At 46.9% G+C, this 20,736-nt stretch overlaps 1 protein-coding gene across 1 annotated transcript in view; it reads left to right on the forward strand.

Moving 5' to 3' along the window:
• The window catches only part of LOC144102417 (sodium-dependent multivitamin transporter-like), a 52,775-nt gene that overhangs the window by 21,787 nt on the left and 10,252 nt on the right, over positions 1–20,736 (forward strand). Inside the window, exons 5-12 of the mRNA XM_077635697.1 lie at positions 411–568; positions 1,405–1,545; positions 2,889–3,018; positions 7,588–7,676; positions 11,367–11,476; positions 12,879–12,946; positions 13,958–14,044; positions 15,075–15,247. Of these exons, the coding sequence (XP_077491823.1) occupies positions 411–568; positions 1,405–1,545; positions 2,889–3,018; positions 7,588–7,676; positions 11,367–11,476; positions 12,879–12,946; positions 13,958–14,044; positions 15,075–15,247 (956 nt within the window). The remainder of the gene's footprint in view (positions 1–410; positions 569–1,404; positions 1,546–2,888; positions 3,019–7,587; positions 7,677–11,366; positions 11,477–12,878; positions 12,947–13,957; positions 14,045–15,074; positions 15,248–20,736) is intronic.

Here is a 20,736-nt window from a genome sequence, read left to right on the forward strand (position 1 = left end):
CTACCAGCGAGGAAATTGTGCCGAATCGTTTAGCAAATTCGCTAGTATCTGCCGCTGTATAATACGTCGGAACGGTTAAGTTTTATGCTCAGTTCAAACATTACCTAAGCATTTAGTGACATCTGTGCGCCTCTATCACATGATTTGACTTTTCAGTTATTACATTCGTACCCAGACTTCTTACTACCTTACACAGTATAGTTCCTTTAAGTTAGCTACCTATTCCATCCTTATTCAAGCCGCACCAATATTAAAATGTCTATTCTGCATTCACGAACAGCAGTGTGTTTGATTACGTCACATTGCCTACAACAACAAAAAAATGTTATTGCTTGAATAACAGTTCGCAACAGCTTGCCGTCCTACCGCATATTTTCTGATCCTCACATTTTTTTTTTCATACACTCCAGGGAGGGCTCCGCGGTGTAGTGTGGACGGACTGCATGCAGCTCTTAGTAATACTGACCGCCCCAACTGCACTTGTTGCGAAGATCATGGTTGAAACATTTTCGTCAAACTCGTCAGTTCAGCCACCGGGTGACCTGAATGTAAAAGAGTACGTAGCAGAGTAAGTATTACGATTCATTGTGACTTCGACACTGCAAACAGCGCTCTGGTCCTTTGCTTATTCAGCGTTTATGAAAATAGCTAGCGCTGCGCGGCTGCTTGCTTCCGAGTAGAGAAAAGCTGCTGCGTATCCCCATGCATAGCAAAAGAAGTACTCTCATGAACAAGTGTTTTTTATTAAAGCGAAAGCTTTACTGCCCTAGTCAAGACAAGGTCGTAGGCGCTGCAATTTGACCTTCAACTGGAGAAGCGGTGGAGGTGTGGCAGCCACATGACATATCACGTCACTCGTCACGCGCCGCAGCCGTGCCGAAAACTGCGCCGACCACAGTCTGGACAACTTTGGCAACGTAACCACGTGACTTGCAGCTTGCTGGAAAAAGGAGCCAGCAGAGCTCTCGCTGCATTCACATTGCTGTTCTCCCTATGGACGGAGCGAGTCGGCCGGAGCCGTCGACGTCGTCGGGAGCATGTCGCTAAACCACGCTTAGCTGAGCAAAACTGCAGCCATTCTAGGTTGAATACACTTCGGGTCGGCAGAGGTGTGGCAAAAAGTCTAGAACTCATTCTGCATGGTTCCGATAGACGTAGAAAATTCATTCCTGAATTGAAAACGCGCACAGAAACCTTAGCAGTTGAAGAAATGGTTTTATTTAGGCAATGGGTTTATTGCTGACTTGACGTCTGTGTTTTCAGCACCTTAATCAGGTGTAATATACAACGTGAAAATTTTTAATGTCTCCCGTCTTTATCAGTTTAAGTCGCGTTCTGTCGCGAAAAAAACTGTAAGCATTTTACAAATTAAGGGCCAAAAAAAAACATTCTTTGTCCTGGCAGCCTCAGCTTCGACTTCAGAAGTGATGAGAACGTTTGGTCCTGCTTATGGGGATCGTCGGCGATTGCGATGTACCGGCTGTGCCTGGACCAAGTGGTTGCCCAGAGACTCTTGGCTTCAAGAACTCTGAAGGACGCTCGAAGGTACCGAGGAGATGTTTACATTCCGTTTACCCATCATCAGGGACAGTCTTCATAGAAAGGGCTTGACGCAAATAGTCTGGCACATGCCCGTTCACCTTGTACACGAATAAGCTTCCATAAGCGCCGTTCCACTAACGCATCTTCATCGAAGACATACCGGAAAATTTGCAGGGCCTAAAATTGCCCACGCTGGCATGTGCGCTTGCACACGTCTAGCATATGTGCCTATCAGGTTGTCAGCCGTGTGTTAGAAGAGCGTTAGCTCGTATCACGTTTGGAGATTTCGTGGGGTCTGCTGCCACCCTTAGATCACAGCGCCATCTGTGGTAGCAACTGCTCATCACGTTTCCAGATTTCGTGGGGTTTCACTACCACCGTGAGATCACCGTGTCTTATGTGGCAACAGTACATCTCGCAATGAGACTGGTAGCACCGCCTAGAATGCATGCATTCGTTCCGCTATATATTCTCCGACAACAAGGGCACCTATCCGGGGACAGCTGCGTGCCAAATTTGCTAGACAAATAAAGCCCTACGGGTTGTGTTATAGAAATAAAACCACGATTGAATAACAGGTGAACATTGTATACATGCAGTTACTAATTGAAGTGTTACCATATAGCACCGCAAGCCGAATTCTCAGTCCACCTTGACCCCCCAAACGAAGCAAGTTCCGTTTGGGACGTATCCTGAGGAGGCGCAACCTGGCGGCGCAACTCGACAACGGGCAGACGTGCATCGTAATTTCTCTGATAGATGGCGCTAGACGTTGATCGCTCCGCTAGGTGGAAAAGTTTGTTTACTTTTCCGAACCGCTCAGGGTTTTCTTCACTGGCCCCGCTAGATGCGGAGATACTTTCGTTTTACGCACGGCCAATAAAGCTAACGCTCGTTACTTCAACGTCTTCCAGACGGTGGCGGCCTTTTTTTTATATAGCGCACCAATATTTGGTTCCGATGATCACTAAAGCGTAGCCTAGTAGCCACCTTTAGGCGAGTACCGCGAACTCTTTTAAATGTCACATGAGAATTTAAATATTACCTGAAATTTGTAACATATTAGGGTTTGTGTTTATGGGGCTTAACGTCCAAAAGCAACTCAAGCAATGGGGGACGCTGGTGTGGAAGGCTCTGTATAATTGTGACCCCTTGATTTCTTTTAACGTGCACTGACATTAAACATTAAGCACGCTTCTAGCGTTTCGCCTCCACTAAAATACACCACCTTTGCCGGGACTGAAACCGTGTCTTTCGGGCCAGAAGCCCAACATCATAACCAATCCACCGCGGCGGCTTGTAACGTAATACTCTCGTTGAGACGAAGTACTCTTCTTGTTGTGCAGAACCGTGATCACCGGCTCTGTACTACTTGTCGTGATGTACTTTGCGGGCCTCTCAATGGGAGCGGCACTGACGATCTGGTACCGTGGATGTGACCCAGGTCTGCTGGGAGCGGTTAAAAGTATTGATCAAGTGAGTTTTCGATACTGTTTAATGTTTTCCGCAATAACAGATGCAGCGAGAAAATTTCTGGGCATTATCGCAGTAGACGTCTTTGTAGGTAGCAGATAAGTTCGTAACTTGCTTACCTCACGTGATCATCGACCTCCTACAGTGCTTAGTTGCGTCAAGACATTCCGCAAACACCTGTGATCCGGTTGCACGGGGTGAACTCTAGCCATGAGTACTATCGTGCGGAGACGCATATCAACAAACAGCGAAGTACAACCTTTGTCCATAAAGTACCAAGACTGATTTATTTTCTTCTCTAGAAATGATTCCCCAAAACAAATGTTGTTGTGTATGTGTAGTGCCACCTTTTCGGGCTAACCTGCGCTATTTATGTTAATTGTTATGGCAGCCGCTAGATGGCGCTACATGTAGAAAAATACTTTCTCACTAGTCGTCTGCGCATTCTACATTGAGCGAATCTGGGAAGATGGACGTCCACCTCGAACAGCGTGTACACATAAAATTCTGTGTGAAGCTTAGCAAGACAGCCGCACAGACGTATGAGCTCCTTTGCGACGCTTCCGGCAACGATACATTATCGCCGGCGCGAGTTTTCAAGTGGCACAAGAGGTTCGTTTCGGGGAGAACGTCGGTGGAAGGACGACACAAGGCTGGGGCGCTCTTCAACCTCACGGAATGAAAACAACGTGGCTCGGATCAGGGAAATCGTACAGCAAGACCACATCATTACAGTCTGCATGCTATCAGATGCTCTTGACATTAGTAAGACAGCATGCCGCCAAATTTTGCGTGAGCACATGGGGAAACGAAAGCTGAATGCCAGATTTGTGCCGCACTCCCTCACACCGAACCAGAAAGACACGCGGCCTTCAGTGAGCGGTAATTTTGTCTCCGAGGCAGAGAAGGATGCTGCATTCGTTGACAGCATCGTCCCTGAAGAATAAACATGGTGTTTTCAAAGTGATCCTCAAACAAGGAGGCAGAGCGCCGAACGGCGATCCACGAGCTTTCCGACGTCGAGAAACGTGAGGCGACAGAAGACCAAAACAAAGACGATGCTGATAGTTTTTTTCGATGTCAGAGGTGTCATACACCATGTGTTTGTCCCACAAGGGCAGACGGTGGACTAGGAGTTTTATATCAGCGTGCTGCAACACATGATTGATGCACTGCGACGCCGTCGCCCTGACTTCTGGACATCTGGACAATGGAGCCTTCTCCACGATGACGCAAGGTCGCACACTGCTCTCAGCGTGACAAAATTTCTCGCCAAGCACATCCTATTTCGCCTTGGCTTCTCCGTCTCCCCTGGGTGCACCCTCTGCAATTACCCAGAGGAGATAGCCCAGCATCAAATCAAATCAAATCTTTATTCAGCATTCTTCCGCGTGTAACAAAGGAATGCTGGGACAAGAGCAAAAAAGCTGCTACAAGCAGCTTGACAAGGCCCTTGCCCCTGTTTGATTTGCAGCGTGAAGGTTTTTCAGTCATGTTAAATGCAAGTTTTTACATATATATATATGTGTTGCATCTCACAGATAAAAGCAATACAAATGTATTCGCGTACAACAGCATCCCACGTGCAGGCCAACATATTTGGATACATATGCAGCAAAAGGGAAAGGAAAAAAAACGAGTTTCTGGTCTAAGTTAGACCATTTACACTCAGGACGTACAGACAAATAAAAGAATCGTACGAACCTAGTACAAAAACGAGCATGCTCCAAAATAAGAGAAAACGTTTACATTACAACATTTTTCTTCTGTACTTTTTTCTTAAATTTGGATACCGTCGGTCGTCATTAAAAATTTTTTCCCTGCCTTCCCTATCATGGATGCGGGCTATCGTTCCTTGGGCCTCCCCTGCAGCTCAGCAGACCGCCTTTTCTTCCCCGGCGGCCCCCATCCTGCCAAGGTCTTCCGGCACCTCCTCTCCTTCCTGGAGGCCACCGGCCTCTCTGGCCGCCTCTAGGCCTGAGGGGGCAGCACATGTCACATGACATTATCATTGCGGCTGCGCGCCTGCCCTCTCCTTTCAATCTTTTTCCCCTCCCCCTCCTCCTTCTACGACACGCAGGCAGTGGGCGTGGAGGCTAGCCCTTCAGTAGACAAGCCCGTGTCTTCCCACTTTCCATTCTTCCTACATCCACAGAAGAAGAAGAAGGAGAAGAAGCACAGCATTACTGTACTTCCCCATCCGCCATACTCACCTGACCTCTCCCCATGCGATTTTTTCCTGTTTCCTCCTGTGAAGAAAGCCCTGAAAGGTCCCTGGATGGGGAGCGTGGAGGCCATTCAAGACGCCATGACAAAGGAGCTGACAGCCCTGCCAAAAGAAGTGTTTTCCAACTGTTTCCTAGATCTCAAGAAGCGTTGGAAGCTGTGTATAGACTGCAAGGGAGACTATTTCGAAGGGGTGCTGCACAAATTAGTTCAATGTTAAACGTATTTTTTTAATGGGCTCAATCACGAAATATTATGGACAAAGGTTGTATGTGACAGCTATGAAAGAAGCCAAGGCATCGGCCCGGGTCACGTTTGTACCTATCCTTGTTCGGCGGTTCGTTTCGAGCCAACCACCTTCCACCGCCGAGGCCCCAGCCACTAGGCCACCCGTCGGCTCGCACTGTCTCTCCCATTTGCCTTTGTTCTGATATTATTGGCGGGCTCTCTCTCTCAGAACTTTGCCACCTGTCAACCGTGGCCAGTGGCAAGTGCACTGCCGACGACTACGATGGCGCGAAATAAGGAACGAGCTATCAAGAGCTAACGATCTGAAGCGTCTCTATTCACGATTCAGGCCGCTCTCACCTGGATCACAACATGTAGAGCAAACCGATGCTTACAAATTTGAACAGTAAATTGTTCACAGAGATTTCAAAACAGAAAGCGCTGCGAGCCGATTACAAGAAAAACAACTGCGAGAACACAAATATATATCTTTTGAGGTTTCACTACCTTCACCTTTACCAAAGATCGATCTACTTGGCTGCCGAGGCGGTCAGATTTCCGCAGTTTTCATGCGGGTGTTTGTTCAGTCCCTTTTATTCATTTCTTTTCTTTTTGCGTGTTTCTGCGTGCGCACCTGATGAACGTTCTTCTTGCGATTGATGGCAAAGACCAAGAACTTAACCGTCTCTAATAACGCTTCGTTTGTACCTTTCTCTTCTTGGTGTTCATTATCTTGAAACTTGCTTTGCAACGCTTCCGAGTTGGTACCAAACAATGTGTCATTTGACCGTTCTTGCGAATAGAAGTCCTCATAATCTGCGAAAGCCATCGTCTGGGATAAGAAGGCCTATGAAATCAAACGCTTTCTCGCTTGATAATGTGGAGCCTTGGCTCATGTATGCACATTTGGACGGGAACAGGAAGGAGGCACTCTGTACTGAGAACTGGTGGTGTTTGCCTGGTAATACTCCAGATAAAGGTGATAATTATAATATTATGATGATAAGAGTTTGTTACGAGCATTCACAGGAAAATCGTGCGCACAAATTCCTACAACAAAATTTTCACAAGGAGCTTGCACGTCTATTTTCTTCCGAAGCATTAATATTGCCTTCAACGTAGCGCTGAGGTCGGTTCATCGCACGATCTAGGTGCATTATCTGGGTTAAAGCTGCAGTCTTGAGACGACCTGTCCTAAGTATTCATTCTATATATGGAGACATAAATTAAGCGCTGTTCCAAATGAAATAAAGAAGTGCTGTCGGGCACATTGCTTGACGTGTGCTCGAAAAGCTTACGGAGGAACATGGACAGGAAGACAGTGGAGGATGTAGAGCAGCGCCTGCTTATATTTTTAAGTTTCTAGATCGACGATAATCAATGTGGCGTAAAACGAGCAGGAAAATTTGGTTATCTTAGAATTGAACGTTAGAGCACCAGAGAGAGAAAATGAAGCGTGTCGTTAACCTGATGTTCTGCTTTTCGTTGTCTTTGTTCTAATCCCAAGGCAGCGGAAGCGCACAGAAATAATGAAGGCAGGCTTCCAGTACGATCAGTTGGTGTCACGTAGATGCCACGCCCTGAGATGGCTCCGAAAAAATAGGAAGCTTCTGTATGTCTGTATTAATTGAGTTAATTTCTCTGGAAAAGTATTTCCGATATATCTTAGAATAGAGCATTTTGTAAGCTAAGTGATCCCGTAAGTGCAACAGGAACTTCAACTAAAGTCGACGCAGAACGCCCGCAAATCAGAATGCGTTATCGGATGTTTTACTACACGTAACGTTTCTCTCCAGAGGAAACGACACTACTACAAAGAAATTTAAGGCAGAGAGCAGGGCTAGTTGGTGTTTAGATTAAGAGGACATAGTAGTAGCGCCAAAAACGGGGACGAAGGATTAGAAGAAAACACAAGCGCTGTATATCAACTGACTTTATTCCGTTATGCTATATACATGAACTTAGTACAGACAGTTGATGTATAGTTAATGTTTTATTCTCTCCTTTCGTCAGTTTTTCGCGCTATACCTTGTCCTCTAATTACTAAGGAATTGACCGAAATTGCCCGAATTATTCTTCCCCCACTAACGTTTCACCTACTTCTCAATAATAATCCAGATCGTTCCGTACTACGTGAAAACCGAGCTAATAAACATACCTGGGCTTACTGGACTCTTCTTGGCTGGTGTTGTTTGTGCGGCGACGAGGTAAGTGGTTTGACTATAAAAAGGTGAAACTAAATTCGCGCATAGCAAAATAGGATCAAATGTACAACCTTGTGAAAAAAGTCAGTAAGCTACAGAAAACCTATTTGAAGGTGTTTAGGCGTGAATACGCCGATCTAAAAGTCAAGATTCACTGCCACCATACTCAACTTTCTGCGTCTTCCCGTTGGCAGAACTTACGAGTGATAGAATGGATATTAAGTCGACGGCATTAGGTGAGCAGTTGAAAATTACTAGTCCGAGAACATTTTATGGCTCATTGGCAACGAAACCTGACATCACCGCTGACCAGCAGCAGTTGTCCCAAAAATCCAAGATGACGTGACTATGACCGAGAAAAATTAAATATTTTCTGAAGGTACGGGGTATTGAATCCAGGACTTTGGGATTGCTAGGCGGGCACACTTCTTGGTGTACAAAAGTGAACCCAGTATATTCATTGCCTTATGACTGCATGCTAATGAGTAGGTGTGTAATTAGAAAGGGAGGAAAATATATGAAAATAAATAAAAATAGAAAGGAAATGAAGCTTTAAAATGGCTTCACATTCAAAGCACGTAAGTACTCTTAGTGCCCTCTGTAACTTTTGACGCGAAATCCACTTTCGTACAGCCCAGAAAATGAACCGTACAGAAAAATTCTCTTTGTCCTGCTGTATGAAATTAAAAAAAATCTTCACTTTGACATGAATATTTGCTAAGATATGCTTGCGGCTCACTAGACGGAGGTACAAAGAACTCGTTTCCTTTTTTTTTGTATACAGGCATCATGTTGGCAAATATATAATTAGAAAAGAATGCTCACTATTGAGAGCAGGCAGCAGGAAGCATCAATATCTTGACATAGTTCTCACGAGGGCCATTTTGCCAGGGGCAGCCGCAATGAAACCTTCTTCAGCGCATTGTGAAGAATAAGTGAGGTTGTCATCGTCAATCCTGCATCGATCCCATATATGTGCGGCAAGGTTAAATAGGGTTCACATTCCGAATGAAACCTACCCATTTGGGTTTCGTGAGGATGGATTATGCGTAGTGCCCTTGTGCTCGCCTTCGTCACTCCCTGTAGCGCCGTTCCACTGGAAAAAGTAAATGGGGGTGCCAGCAGTAAAAAAACTATTTAGAACAAAATGTACCTGTTAACGCAAAACCGCTGCTGCCTTGGCGCGGCAGAAAATCTGGCATGCCTGTGTCCCGCCAGCAACGGACTTCCATTGGCTTCTTGAGGTCCGATCTAGTCAGCCCTTACAGAACTGGTCTAGAATCGTTATAGACAAACCCTAGAGAACAGTCTATAGGCAATACAAAACCTATAGATAGTCTTGACAATCGATAGATTTACGGCCATATAATTTTAGTAACTTTTACAGACAGATTGTAGACTATGAATGGACAAAAATAAATATCTGTAGCAAAGAAATGGAGTCTATAAGACGTCTATAGACTGTCTTTTTTTTTATTCGAGAAGTGTGCCAATTATGCCTCAAGGCACACTTCTCGAATAAAAAAAAGACAGTCTATAGACGTCTTATAGACTCCATTTCTTTGCTACAGATATTTATTTTTGTCCATTCATAGTCTACAATCTGTCTGTAAAAGTCTACTAAAAGTGTATGGCCGTAAATCTATCGATTGTGAATAGACTATCTATAGGTTTTGTATTTCCTATAGACTGTTCTCTAGGGTTTGTCTATAGAGATTGTGTAGACTTTAAGAGTCTATAGGCTGTCTAACGAAATTTTTACAAGGTAATTGTGGTCTTGTGTGTACAAAACCCTGACATGCAAGTTGAGGTTTCCAAAACAACACTGCCGTCAGTTTGCCATTTGTCATTGGTCGTGGCGAGAATGAACAAGCCTGTAGGTCTGCGTTCCACTATGATCGGTGCTATACAATTTACAGGACGGTTAACTGATGTTTTTGTAACGATCAGGCAGGAAAAACCTTGCAAGCTATAGTAGCAGTAAGCAAGCCATTCGCCCACAGTAGGCTTTCAATCGGCCGGATTGGAGCTGAAAAATCTTGCATACCTGCATCGGAAAAGTAATCGCCTCTGGTTGTCTGCTTGACGGCAGATTTAATACGAATGGGAATCATACACAGGAATAGTTTCGGAAAGTGCATATGGGTCTGCTGACACCAAACTTTATACGGTCAAAAATGATTCTTCTTTCTGATCAGTTGGCTCTAAGGCGTTAACACGGTTAACTTGCGATTGATCAAAACCACTAGTAACGAACTAGAATGATTCCGCTGTGCTTTTCATGGTTTATATTGATGTTGGCTTCCTTCAATTCCTTGGTGGATAGAGCAGAACTAATTAACCGTGATGCTCCATGTCACTATCCTCAGATACCTGGTCACTACATGACAGCCGATTCCACGTTTATGTAGACGTCATGCAAGAAAACAATCAATAATCCGTAATCAGGCTGCCAGTATATCGATGCCATTGGTTTTATATCGGCCGTGGCAGGGCTGATCAAGCCTGGCTTGTCTGTACCCAGATGAGCGAAGTAATATGCTCATTGTTTGATGTGTTGCAAGGACGTGAGAGGCGAGTGAATTAACCTGACATAAAAACTGAGAACTTGCTTTATGCCTGAAAGAATAAACATATTTTGGCGCTGGCAGTCATGAGAGAAATAACAAAGCAGAGGTCTAAGATGTACTGAGCCCACATCTGTCGAGTATGGGATCCAATCGCCAGCTTGTATAGGCCATAAACCTCGGACAAGCATAGTAACCCCTGCGGGCAGCCAACGCTACCAAAACGTAGATGCAGCTTGGCCAAGCACTATCACACTGCTGTTCACCACATCGATTGAGATACCAGCTGTCTCATCGCCTCAAAACATTGCGTGTCATCACGCCCACTTCTGAATATGTCCAGATTATAAAAAGGACGCATTTTTAGATCGGTCGCAGGGTAAAATTTCCAAAAGACCTGTACTTTCATTACGCCATCAATGCCGTATATAAGCAATGAGTACCACTCTTCTTCTCGACTTATATTGTGAACATAGTTGCTAGACTGAGTGCCAAATCATTTAGGCTTTCTGTTTCATTTTGCCAGTGTCCGTTTTTCAACCCACTGATTCCTATATCCCTACAATGCACGGCAAGAACGGCTGCGCATATTATAACATAACATCGCAGAGTTAAGAAAACGTGCGACAATAGCAACACCAAATTATATTTTTCGGATATATTTAGACTTCTATTACCCTTCGTACTTACTTCCCACTCCTGGCCTCTCGGTTAAGAGCCACACTCCTGCAAATATGATGCGCGAAAATAACAAAGCCTGTACAGGAATAAAATTAAATTAGTTATTATTAAGGCTCACATCCTATCTTCAACATTCATCAATGAGCGTTATTGGTAAGAGGGGTCCCCTCGATACAATATCAGAACTCGTGCAGTAAACCGCGTAACACAATACCCGATTTTCTAGTAATTTTACAGCAAGTCTCTTGCATCACTAATATTCAATCTGTTTTTTTTTTTCAAATACAAATTCACCATTGACATCTCCGCGCGTCTACTTTGGCGTAGTCAGAGTTGAGAACGTCTTTGTCATTTCTTGAAATGGTCAACTTCCCAGCATTACATGACTACAAACACAGCAGTGCAATCGCAACACTGATATCTGTATTCTTTTCCTTTCTTGCAGCACAGTGTCTTCAACAGTTAATTCCCAAGCAACAATCGTGTACGTTGATGTCATCGCTCATGTATACCCTAGGGCTGATGAGCATGTGTTATTGATTACTCGTTGCGCTGGTGAGTTTATTACTCATTCTTGCTCTTCATATTTAAAACGAATCCATTTAATGATGAGAGCGTTTTACACTAAGGATATAGACCTGCGGAAATTCACGTGGCTACGAGTGAGAAAAGAGGAGCCGATAAGATGAAAGAAAAATTATGCACCGTTTACTGCACTTGAAATATCAGTTCGGTGCAATCATTGAAATGGAGCCCACTACACTTCGATATAAACCTTACTGTTGATGTAAACAATAGTGTCTGTGCTGCGTTTTCTGAGACACACTTCAACCATGCACACAAAAGCAGTGCTCAGTGCTTCTTTGTCGCTGACATCTCTTGCGGTAATTCAATATTTAGGCACTCTTACAAGGCTTTGAAACAACTGTTTAATGCTTCTATAATTTGGATATAATGTTCTGAAGAATTAAACGCGTTGTGAACAGTCACTTTTCATTTTACTAATCTTTTAGCCATTTCATTTAACATCGAACGAACAGACACATATGATAGAAGAATTCTGCACCGAGGCCATCGTAACAAGTGACTACATACAAAGACATGCACGTGGAGTTAAAAAATTAATAAGCAAATCCTCCACCATGTGGCTTTGGTATGAAGACAGGCGCAGTGATATTTATAAACACTGGGCTCCGCCTATCACTATATGTCGCTGGTCGTACAATGAAATGACACATGTAATACTGTCGCCTTCTTCCGATCTAAGTTACCACAACGTAAAAAAGCAAGAACAGTGCCTGGAAGCATTTTCCAAAAATCCAGCCTCAGCCATAAATAACCACGAAGAGAGATCGTAGTCGAACCTTTACCCTCTGGCAAAAAATTACTGCCTTCAATGGAAGCTATACACCTAAGACAGCGTTGGTGAAAAGGACAACAAGGTGTCCATTCGGCTGTTAGCTAAATAGAGTAAATCCAGCTTTTGGCTGTTAGGTAAATCCAGTAAAATACAGATCGTTGAAAAAAAGTACATTAAAGGTGCAGCACTCATAAAACATCGCTGCCCACGAGAAAGGAGGTTCCCCAAAGCCGGGAAATCCTGGTTGTCTACGGAATAAAAGTGAGACCCAGAACAGGAGTCTCCGCGTCTCCTCGATCTTCCACCTCACCCTTGTCAGAGTTATGCGCGGTATATTAAATACTGTCGCTGCTAAAGCAAGACAAAAATTAAAACTTCCGGGTATGCATCTAATTGCTCCAAAATACTCCAAAATAAAGCAACAAATACCTACTCAGCAGTTTCTGAGCTGAAATGTTCCTCTGAGTACAACTGACGCAAAACGGCTGACTTATTTCTGAGAAAAGTTGCAAATAATATGTTGGGCTATCCTGACATCATTGTCGTGCTGTTGCTTGCATAGAAACTATATAAAGCATTGCACCGCTCTTTTTTTAGCCCTGGTTTTAGGTTTAATCACGACAATTTACAGCACACTGGTGGTTTACATGGCTTCTGTAACAAGGGTAAGTGGCCCGTATTTTAAGAGCCTTTAGTGTTTTAAATTCAACTCATACTCCTTATATCCCTCTTTAGGTTTAAAACATTTACAGAATGCTTCAAGTGTGTTGAGTTAGTCTTTCAGACTTCTTTTTCGAGACACTTTGTTGTCATAACGGCCACCCGCCTGACGGCTTTCCACGTGAAGGAAAGAGCACCAGTGTCCATACGCTGTGCGCAGGAGACTTGGCCGACTCGGCGGTCACCGTATTTAGGAATGGATTATGGCGGAAATCTGGGCAATTTTGTACATACTTAGAAGCGGTTTTATACAGCGAAACATACAAGACGAGAACACACAAGGCACAAGACAAAACACAAGGCACACGAGACAAATAACTGTGGTGCCAGTTCTTTCTTGTTTTGTGTGTTGCGCTATGTAAACCCGCTTCTTTTAAGAATGGAGGCGCAGCACCTCGCAGCAAGCCTCCGCAGCGCTGTGTTCATGCGTGCTTTGATAATTTTACCAGTGAATTCTACGCTCCCTGTACTTTCAAAGCACTATGCCGAACTAGCTTTTCAATTACTGCAATAATTGTTGAAAAACACTAACAACACTACGCAAATATTCGAAGCACTATTTGTTGTCTTCCTTGGCTCTGATTGGACGATCAAACTCAACCTTTCATAGTGCTGCAAATAATCTGGGAGATGAACTATAAGAGGTGAATCGAGCAGACAGACTATTCAAAAAAGAAATCTGTCTCAGCAAATTTTTGCCCTAAGAGTGCAGAGAAGATATTCAACGACGGATGTAGAGAAAAACTACCCTAGTCAGAGTTACCCAGCGCAGTAACCATGAGTGTAGAAAAATTTGGACACCTCATATCCTCGCCAAAAATCTAAATCATTATTTTTCCGCTTGACTCCCCTCCCATTTCGCGTGTTTTAGATCGTACTGCTGCCATCTAGTTTGCTGTTTGGCAACCAGCTATCCTTTTCACGTGGAGCCTAAAGTTCCCTGGTGGTAATTTCAGATGTTTCTAATGGTTTACTCTGCAATCACGGGACCGTACGTAGGCCTGTGCTTCCTGGCAGTGTTATTTCCGTCAGTCCATTCTAAGGTGAGTCCTGATTATTAGTTTACTTCAAATCCTTACAAACAATGATATGTAGCAGTAGTTAGCAGAGCTTCTTCCGAAGTTACCAAAGAGTCTTCAATAAAGTGAGCATCTTTGTGCGGGCTAGGACTCTAAAACTGTAACCAATCAAACGAAAAGATTCTTCTCATTTAAAGCGTTCCGGGGGAGCGCTGTTCATGCGAATTGGTTTTCGTCATAATTTTATTTTTAAGAACATTCGTTGCACTTTTACCGCGGGCATCAAATCCGAGGCTTTGCGCGAGAAAAAAAAAACAGCGTTTTTATGTTTGCTATCTCGTTAGGTTTCCATATCTCAGATACTATTAGATTTAAAAACAATTTCATGCTTGCTAATGCAGGTAGGATCCTCAATAAACTGTGCTGGTTTGGTTTCGTCTTTCCTGGGTACTAAATTGTCAGGAAGTCCAATTCAGCTAGAATTTGAAACGCGTGGCTTCATAAAATACGTCACGTTTTCTTCAATCCACTGCGTGTGATGTTTAATTCAACATACCGAGTTGCTCACAGCCATTCTTACCAATGAGATGGAACGCCCGTAGGCTAGAACACGTTTCTGGAATTCACAAGGTTCGAAAAAATTGTAAGTGACCTTCGTAGGAACCTACTTTCTCGTGAAGTAAAATATTCAGAATGCGCTATCGAGTAGTGTGCTGGAAACAATACGTGCACCTTTAGGCAATCAAATAAATTCTTTTTTTACTCTACATTTTAATCATAATAGTAATAATTGGTTTTTGGGGAAGGAAATGGCGCAGTATCTGTCTCATATATCTTTGGACAAGATATATGAGACAGATACTGCGCCATTTCCTTTCCCCAAAAACCAATTATTATTCCGAATACGCAATACGAGCACAAACATTTTTATGAAGGAGGGAAGGATCTGTAAACGCGACGCCGGAAACCAAATCTTTTCCTGAAGTCTAATGCCTGTGGTTCGAAATAAATCTCATAAGCCTCAAACGTGAGTTAAATCCACTCTCTCACGCAGGGCGCTGGTATTGCGACACTGATCACAACTGTGTATCAGGTGTGTCGTGTTGCAGAAATAATTACAAGCGGAAGAAAACCACCCAGGGCCCCTGTTTCAGTCGACTACTGCCCTAGATCTCTAGACAGTGCTGTCTCAAAGGCTAACACAACATTTTCTACGCCAGTCACAAGGTAAGGAAACAGCGACCGTAAAGCTTAGTATGTTCCTTTCATTGATACTCCAAAAGAAACTTAATATCAGCAGTAAGGTGAGAAGTTGGGCCAGTTGAATTTCATTCATAGTGAAATGTACACACGTAAAAAAAAGGAATAACGCCGATCAAAATGCAGTTGCTAAAAGATGTTAAGTAAGCTTGAAAAGAACAAGGACCAAAGGAAGAAAGAGGCAATACACGACACGAGCGCTTTTTTTGCAATTAAAGCTTTATTGGAAAGAACACAAAATATATACCCACCTCGTAAAAAGATAACCAATAAGATAGCACCATGTTATTATCAGCACTACACGAAAAATTTCATCTAATTTGTGAGAAACGATTATGATCGCTCAGGATCACTGTTCGGAACCATCTGAGCGGCCTTCGTAAAGATGTTGAGCGGTTTGAACATGACACAAAAGTTTGCGTGCAAAATCTGTGTGTTTAAGGAGGCATGGAAGAAATATGCGAGCATAATGGTCTCGGGAGCTGAGATGCACGTTTATTTCAATGTAACGATGGCGTCGATGCCATGTGCTAACTTTGTCATAAAGTGGGTAGTATCTTTTATCGGTCTCTACGAAGGGGCCTGCTGCCACCAGTGAGGCTCTTCGTGCTCTATCTGTTGTTGTAAAAATAAGTTACCGCTTAGGCGTGGCACGGTGAGCGTTCTTTGAGATCTCTAGTAACTTGACATTCGTTACGTGTGCGAAACTAAAAAAGAGTATTGATACGTGGCGGCTAGAAGCAGCAGTAGAAAGAGCAGAGGTAACCTGCTCCGCAAGGAACCGATGGCTTGGAGTAGACTCTCAGCACACAAGCGCGCACCTCAGCGTCGTCTTCGTTACCAACCACTTCGTCGTCCTCCCAGCGTCCGTAGCATGACCCCCCCACCTCGCGGCAAAAGCATCGTCCCGGTGCGCACTACACAGGCCAGCTAGACGGCGAGTTGTAAGGTTTGAGGCGGGACACATGGACGATGTCGGTGCGGGGTGCAGCGGCCGGAGATGGCGGATGTAGCGGGGTGATCTCGTACGTCACCGCGGTCACCGGACGTACGACCTGATAACGGCCTGTATATCGGGGGATCAGTTTTTCACAAAGGCCCACACGGCGGGAAGGGATCCAGAGTAACACAAGGGAGCCAGGAGAGTAGGTGACTTCCCGACGGCGACAGTCATGACGTCGTTTCTGATCGATTTGGGAGGCCGACAGCCGCTGGCGGGCGACAAGACGGGCAGCGTCGGCGCGAGCGATGGCGTCCCGAGCGTAAGGACTCGTGGCGGCGGTGGCGGGCAGTACACTGTCGAAGGGCAGCAAAGGATCGCGGCCAAAGAGAAGGTAAAAAGGGGAGAAACCGGCTGTATCGTGACGCGTAGAATTGTAGGCGAATGTAACAAATGGGAGGCTAATGTCCCAGTCGCGGTTATGGTCGGAGACGTACATGGAAATCATGTAGGTGAGGGTACGGTTCAGACGTTCAGTGAGCCCGTTCGTCTGCGGATGGTAGGCCGTGGCGAATTGATGACGGACGGAGCAGCAGCGGAGGAGTTCGGCGACCACTTTGGAAAGAAAGCAGCGACCGCGATCGGTGAGCAGGTGACGGGGAGCACCGTGGTGGAGTATGACGTCGTGCAGGAGAAAGTCAGCGACATCAGTTGCGCAGCTGGTTGGGATCGCTCGAGTAATAGCGTAGCGCGTGGAGTAGTCCGTCGCGACCGCGATCCATTTGTTTCCCATAGCAGGCACCGGAAAAGGGCCGAGCAGGTCAAGGCCGACACGGGAAAACGGGTCTACGGGGATGGGAATCGGCTGAAGGTGCCCGGGAGGGAGAACCGAGGGCGTTTTCCGCCGTTGGCACAGTTCGCAAGCGGCCACATAACGGCGGACGGAACGGTATAGACCGGGCCAAAAGAAGCGGCGGCGCACGCTGTCGTAGGTTCGGGAGACTCCAAGATGACCGGCCGTGGTAACGTCATGAAGCTGTTCAAGGACGCTGCTGCGCAGGTGTTGAGGGACCACGAGCAAGAGGTCAGCGCCGTCAGGCCGCATATTGCGCCGGTAGAGGACGTTCTCATGGAGCACAAACGGGGCGAGGGACGCATCACAGCGGTTGGCAGTGAGGCGGTCGATGAGGGAACGTAGCGACGAATCCAAGCGCTGTTCTTGCGCAATGTTGCGGAAGGCCGAGATGGATAAGACGCAGGCGTCAGCCTCGCATTCGTTGGAGGAAGGCGGATCGACAGGGTAACGGGACAAGCAATCCGCATCCTGGTGCAAGCGGCCGGACTTGTGGACGACACAAAATGTGTACTCTTGAAGGCGAAGAGCCCAGCGCCCCAGCCGGCCAGTAGGGTCTTTGAGCGAAGAAAGCCAGCATAAGGCGTGGTGATCCGTGATAACAGAGAAAGGGTGCCCAAACAAGTAAGGGCGGAATTTTGCAGTAGCCCAAACCAGAGCGAGGCATTCCCGCTCGGTGATAGAATAGTTGCGCTCTGACACAGAAAGGAGACGGCTAGCGTACGCAATAACGCGAAGCTTGTTGCGTTGCCGCTGAGCAAGTAGGGCACCAATGCCATGGCCGCTCGCATCGGTCCGAAGTTCCGTAGGGGCTGAAGGATCAAAGTGCGCCAACACAGGTGGAGCAGTGAGGGCACTGATAAGGGCTCTGAAGGCGTCAGCTTGGGGGGTGGGGGGGGGGGGGTCCCAAGAGAACGGGATGTCCTTCTTGAGGAGCGTGGTAAGAGGTCGGGCTATTTCCGCAAAGTTCTGGATGAACCGGCGGAAATAGGAACATAGGCCGAGAAAGCTGCGCACATCACCGGAGGAGCGCGGAGTAGGAAATGAACGCACGGCGCGGACTTTGTCGGGGTCGGGTTGGATCCCAGCAGAATCGACCAAGTGGCCAAGGACCTTGAGCTGACGGCGGCCGAAGGTACATTTCTTCGAGTTCAGCTGAAGACCAGCGCGGCGGAAGACGGTAAGGATGGCTGAAAGGCGATGCAGGTGGCTTTGGAATGTGGACGAAAAAACAATCACGTCATTTAAGTAGCAGAGGCATGTCGTCCACTTAAAACCGCGCAGGAGGGAGTCCATCATGCGCTCGAAGGTCGCAGGGGCATTGCACAGGCCGAAAGGCATGTCCTTAAATTGGTACAGGCCGTCCGGGGTGACAAAGGCGGTTTTCTCCCGATCCCGTTCATCGACAGCGATATGCCAGTACCCTGAGCGATGATCGATGGAGGAAAAGTAACTGGCGCCGTGCAAGCAGTCGAGAGCGTCGTCAATTCGGGGCAAAGGGTAGACGTCTTTCTTTGTGACGGCATTCAGATGGCGGTAATCGACGCAGAATCGCCAGGTTTGATCTTTCTTTTTAACAAGCACGACAGGGGACGCCCAAGGGCTACTCGAAGGCTCGATGATGTTGCGGGCCAGCATCTTGTCCACCTCTGCCTGAATAACACGGCGCTCCGCGAGGGAGACCCTATAGGGCCGTCCGTGAATAGGGCGGGCTTCGCCGGTGTCAATGTGGTGGGCGACAACAGAGGTTTGACCCAAGGGACGGTGCCCAAAGTCAAAAATATCACTGTAGGAGGATAAAAAGGCTGTGAAGAGCTGTAGAATCAGCAGAGGGCAGATCGGCCGCGATCATCCGGGAAATAGAGTCCTCACGGGAGGGTTGCGATGTAGGGACATTGGAGACGGCAGTCGTTGGGTCAGGAGCCAGGACAGAAACTGTGCAATCGGTCAATGGGGACAGATCAGCAAGGGAAATGCCGGTCGGAAGTACCTGAGGGGACAGGCTGAAGTTGAGGACAGGGAGGCAGGTGCAGTTGTTGGTGATGTGGACAACGGTATGGGGAAAGAGGACATTACGATTCAGGATCACAGCGGTGATAGGGCAGGCGACGTAGTCTCCATCAGGGACGGGAGGAGAAGGCGACAGAGGGATGTAGACAGTAGTTTGTGGCGGGAGACGGGCAAACTCGGTGGATTGAAGGCGAGGTGAGCTGGTGGAGTCGTCATTGCACAGGGGCAGATCCAGTCGAAGAAGGCCTGAGGAACAGTCAATAAGAGCTGAATGGGCGGTTAAAAAGTCAAGGCCAAGGATTATGTCCTGAGGGCACCGGGTCAGGACGGTGAACAGAACGGGTATATGACGCCCGGCAATGCTGACTCTCGCAGTGCACATTCCAATCACGGCAGCGGGGCTGCCATTGGCGACGCGAACCGTGGACATGGCGGCAGGCGTTAAAACTTTCGTCAAACGGCGGCGCAAAGAAGAGCTCAGGACAGACACTTGGGCGCCAGTATCAATGAGGGCAAGGACCGGGACACCATCCACGAGAACATTCAAGAGATTACGTTGGGCAGAGGGGGTCAAGAGAGGATTTTCAGGCCGGGTCAATGATGCAGCGTCACCTCCGGGGGCTGCATTGGCTAGTTTTCCGAGAAATGGCGGGAGGTCGAAGGAGAAGGGCTGCGGCGTGACGGGAGACGTGTCCGATGCGAGAGCAGGTAAAACAGATCGGCCTGTCATCAGAGGTACGCCATTCGGCAGGATTGCGATATCGGTACCGAGGCGAGAAGCTGCGACTGTAAGTGGCAGCTGCGATCACTGGAGGGTCCGGGCTGGCATGAGCGTTGTCCACGACGCGAGGAGAAGGGACGGCCAAGTTCGCAACCTCCTGGCGAACGACGGCTTGGATGAGGGCCAAGGTGTTGTCCGGCAGTGGCAAGGAAGAAACAGCGGGCGTCAATGCCTCCAGTTCGCGGCGCACGATACGGGTTAAGTTGGCCGGGTCGGAAGGCTGCCACAATGTTGGCAGATCTTCACAGGAGGAGCTAGCAGCAGTGTTCGTCAGCCGGTCAAAACGGTGAGAAATGCGCCGGTGTTTGGTTTGCTCGAAATGGCGGCACACCTCAAGAACAGAAGCGACCGTGGAACAGTCTTTGCATAGAAGCAGATTAAAGGCATCGTCGGCAATGCCTTTCAGTATGTGGCCAACTCGATCTGCTTCGGACATGTCTTTATCAACTTTACGGCACAAGGCGAGGACGTCTTGTATGTAGGCTATGTATGGCTTGGAGGACGTTTGGGTGCGGGACGCGAGTGCCTTCTTGGCGGCGAGTTGGCGGCCGATGGGTTTTCCGAAGAGGTCGCGGAGCTTCTGCTTGCATATGTCCCATGAGGTCAAGTCATCTTCGTGGGTTTCGAACCACACTCTCGTGGTGCCGGTCAGGTAAAATATCACATTAGCGAGCATCAGCGTTGGATCCCACCTGTTGTGCGTGCTGACACGTTCGTAAAGGGCCAGCCAGTCGTCCACATCAACGTCGTCTGTGCCGCAGAACGTGCCCGGTTCGCGGTGGTGGGCGACGACGACCGCTGGCGGTGTTGACGGAGAGGGAGATGGCTCGGACTCGGTAGACATGTTGGCGAGACGGCGGCCACGACGGAGA

This window comes from Amblyomma americanum, chromosome 8, assembly GCF_052857255.1.
Source record: "Amblyomma americanum isolate KBUSLIRL-KWMA chromosome 8, ASM5285725v1, whole genome shotgun sequence".
Classification (NCBI taxonomy): domain Eukaryota; kingdom Metazoa; phylum Arthropoda; class Arachnida; order Ixodida; family Ixodidae; genus Amblyomma; species Amblyomma americanum.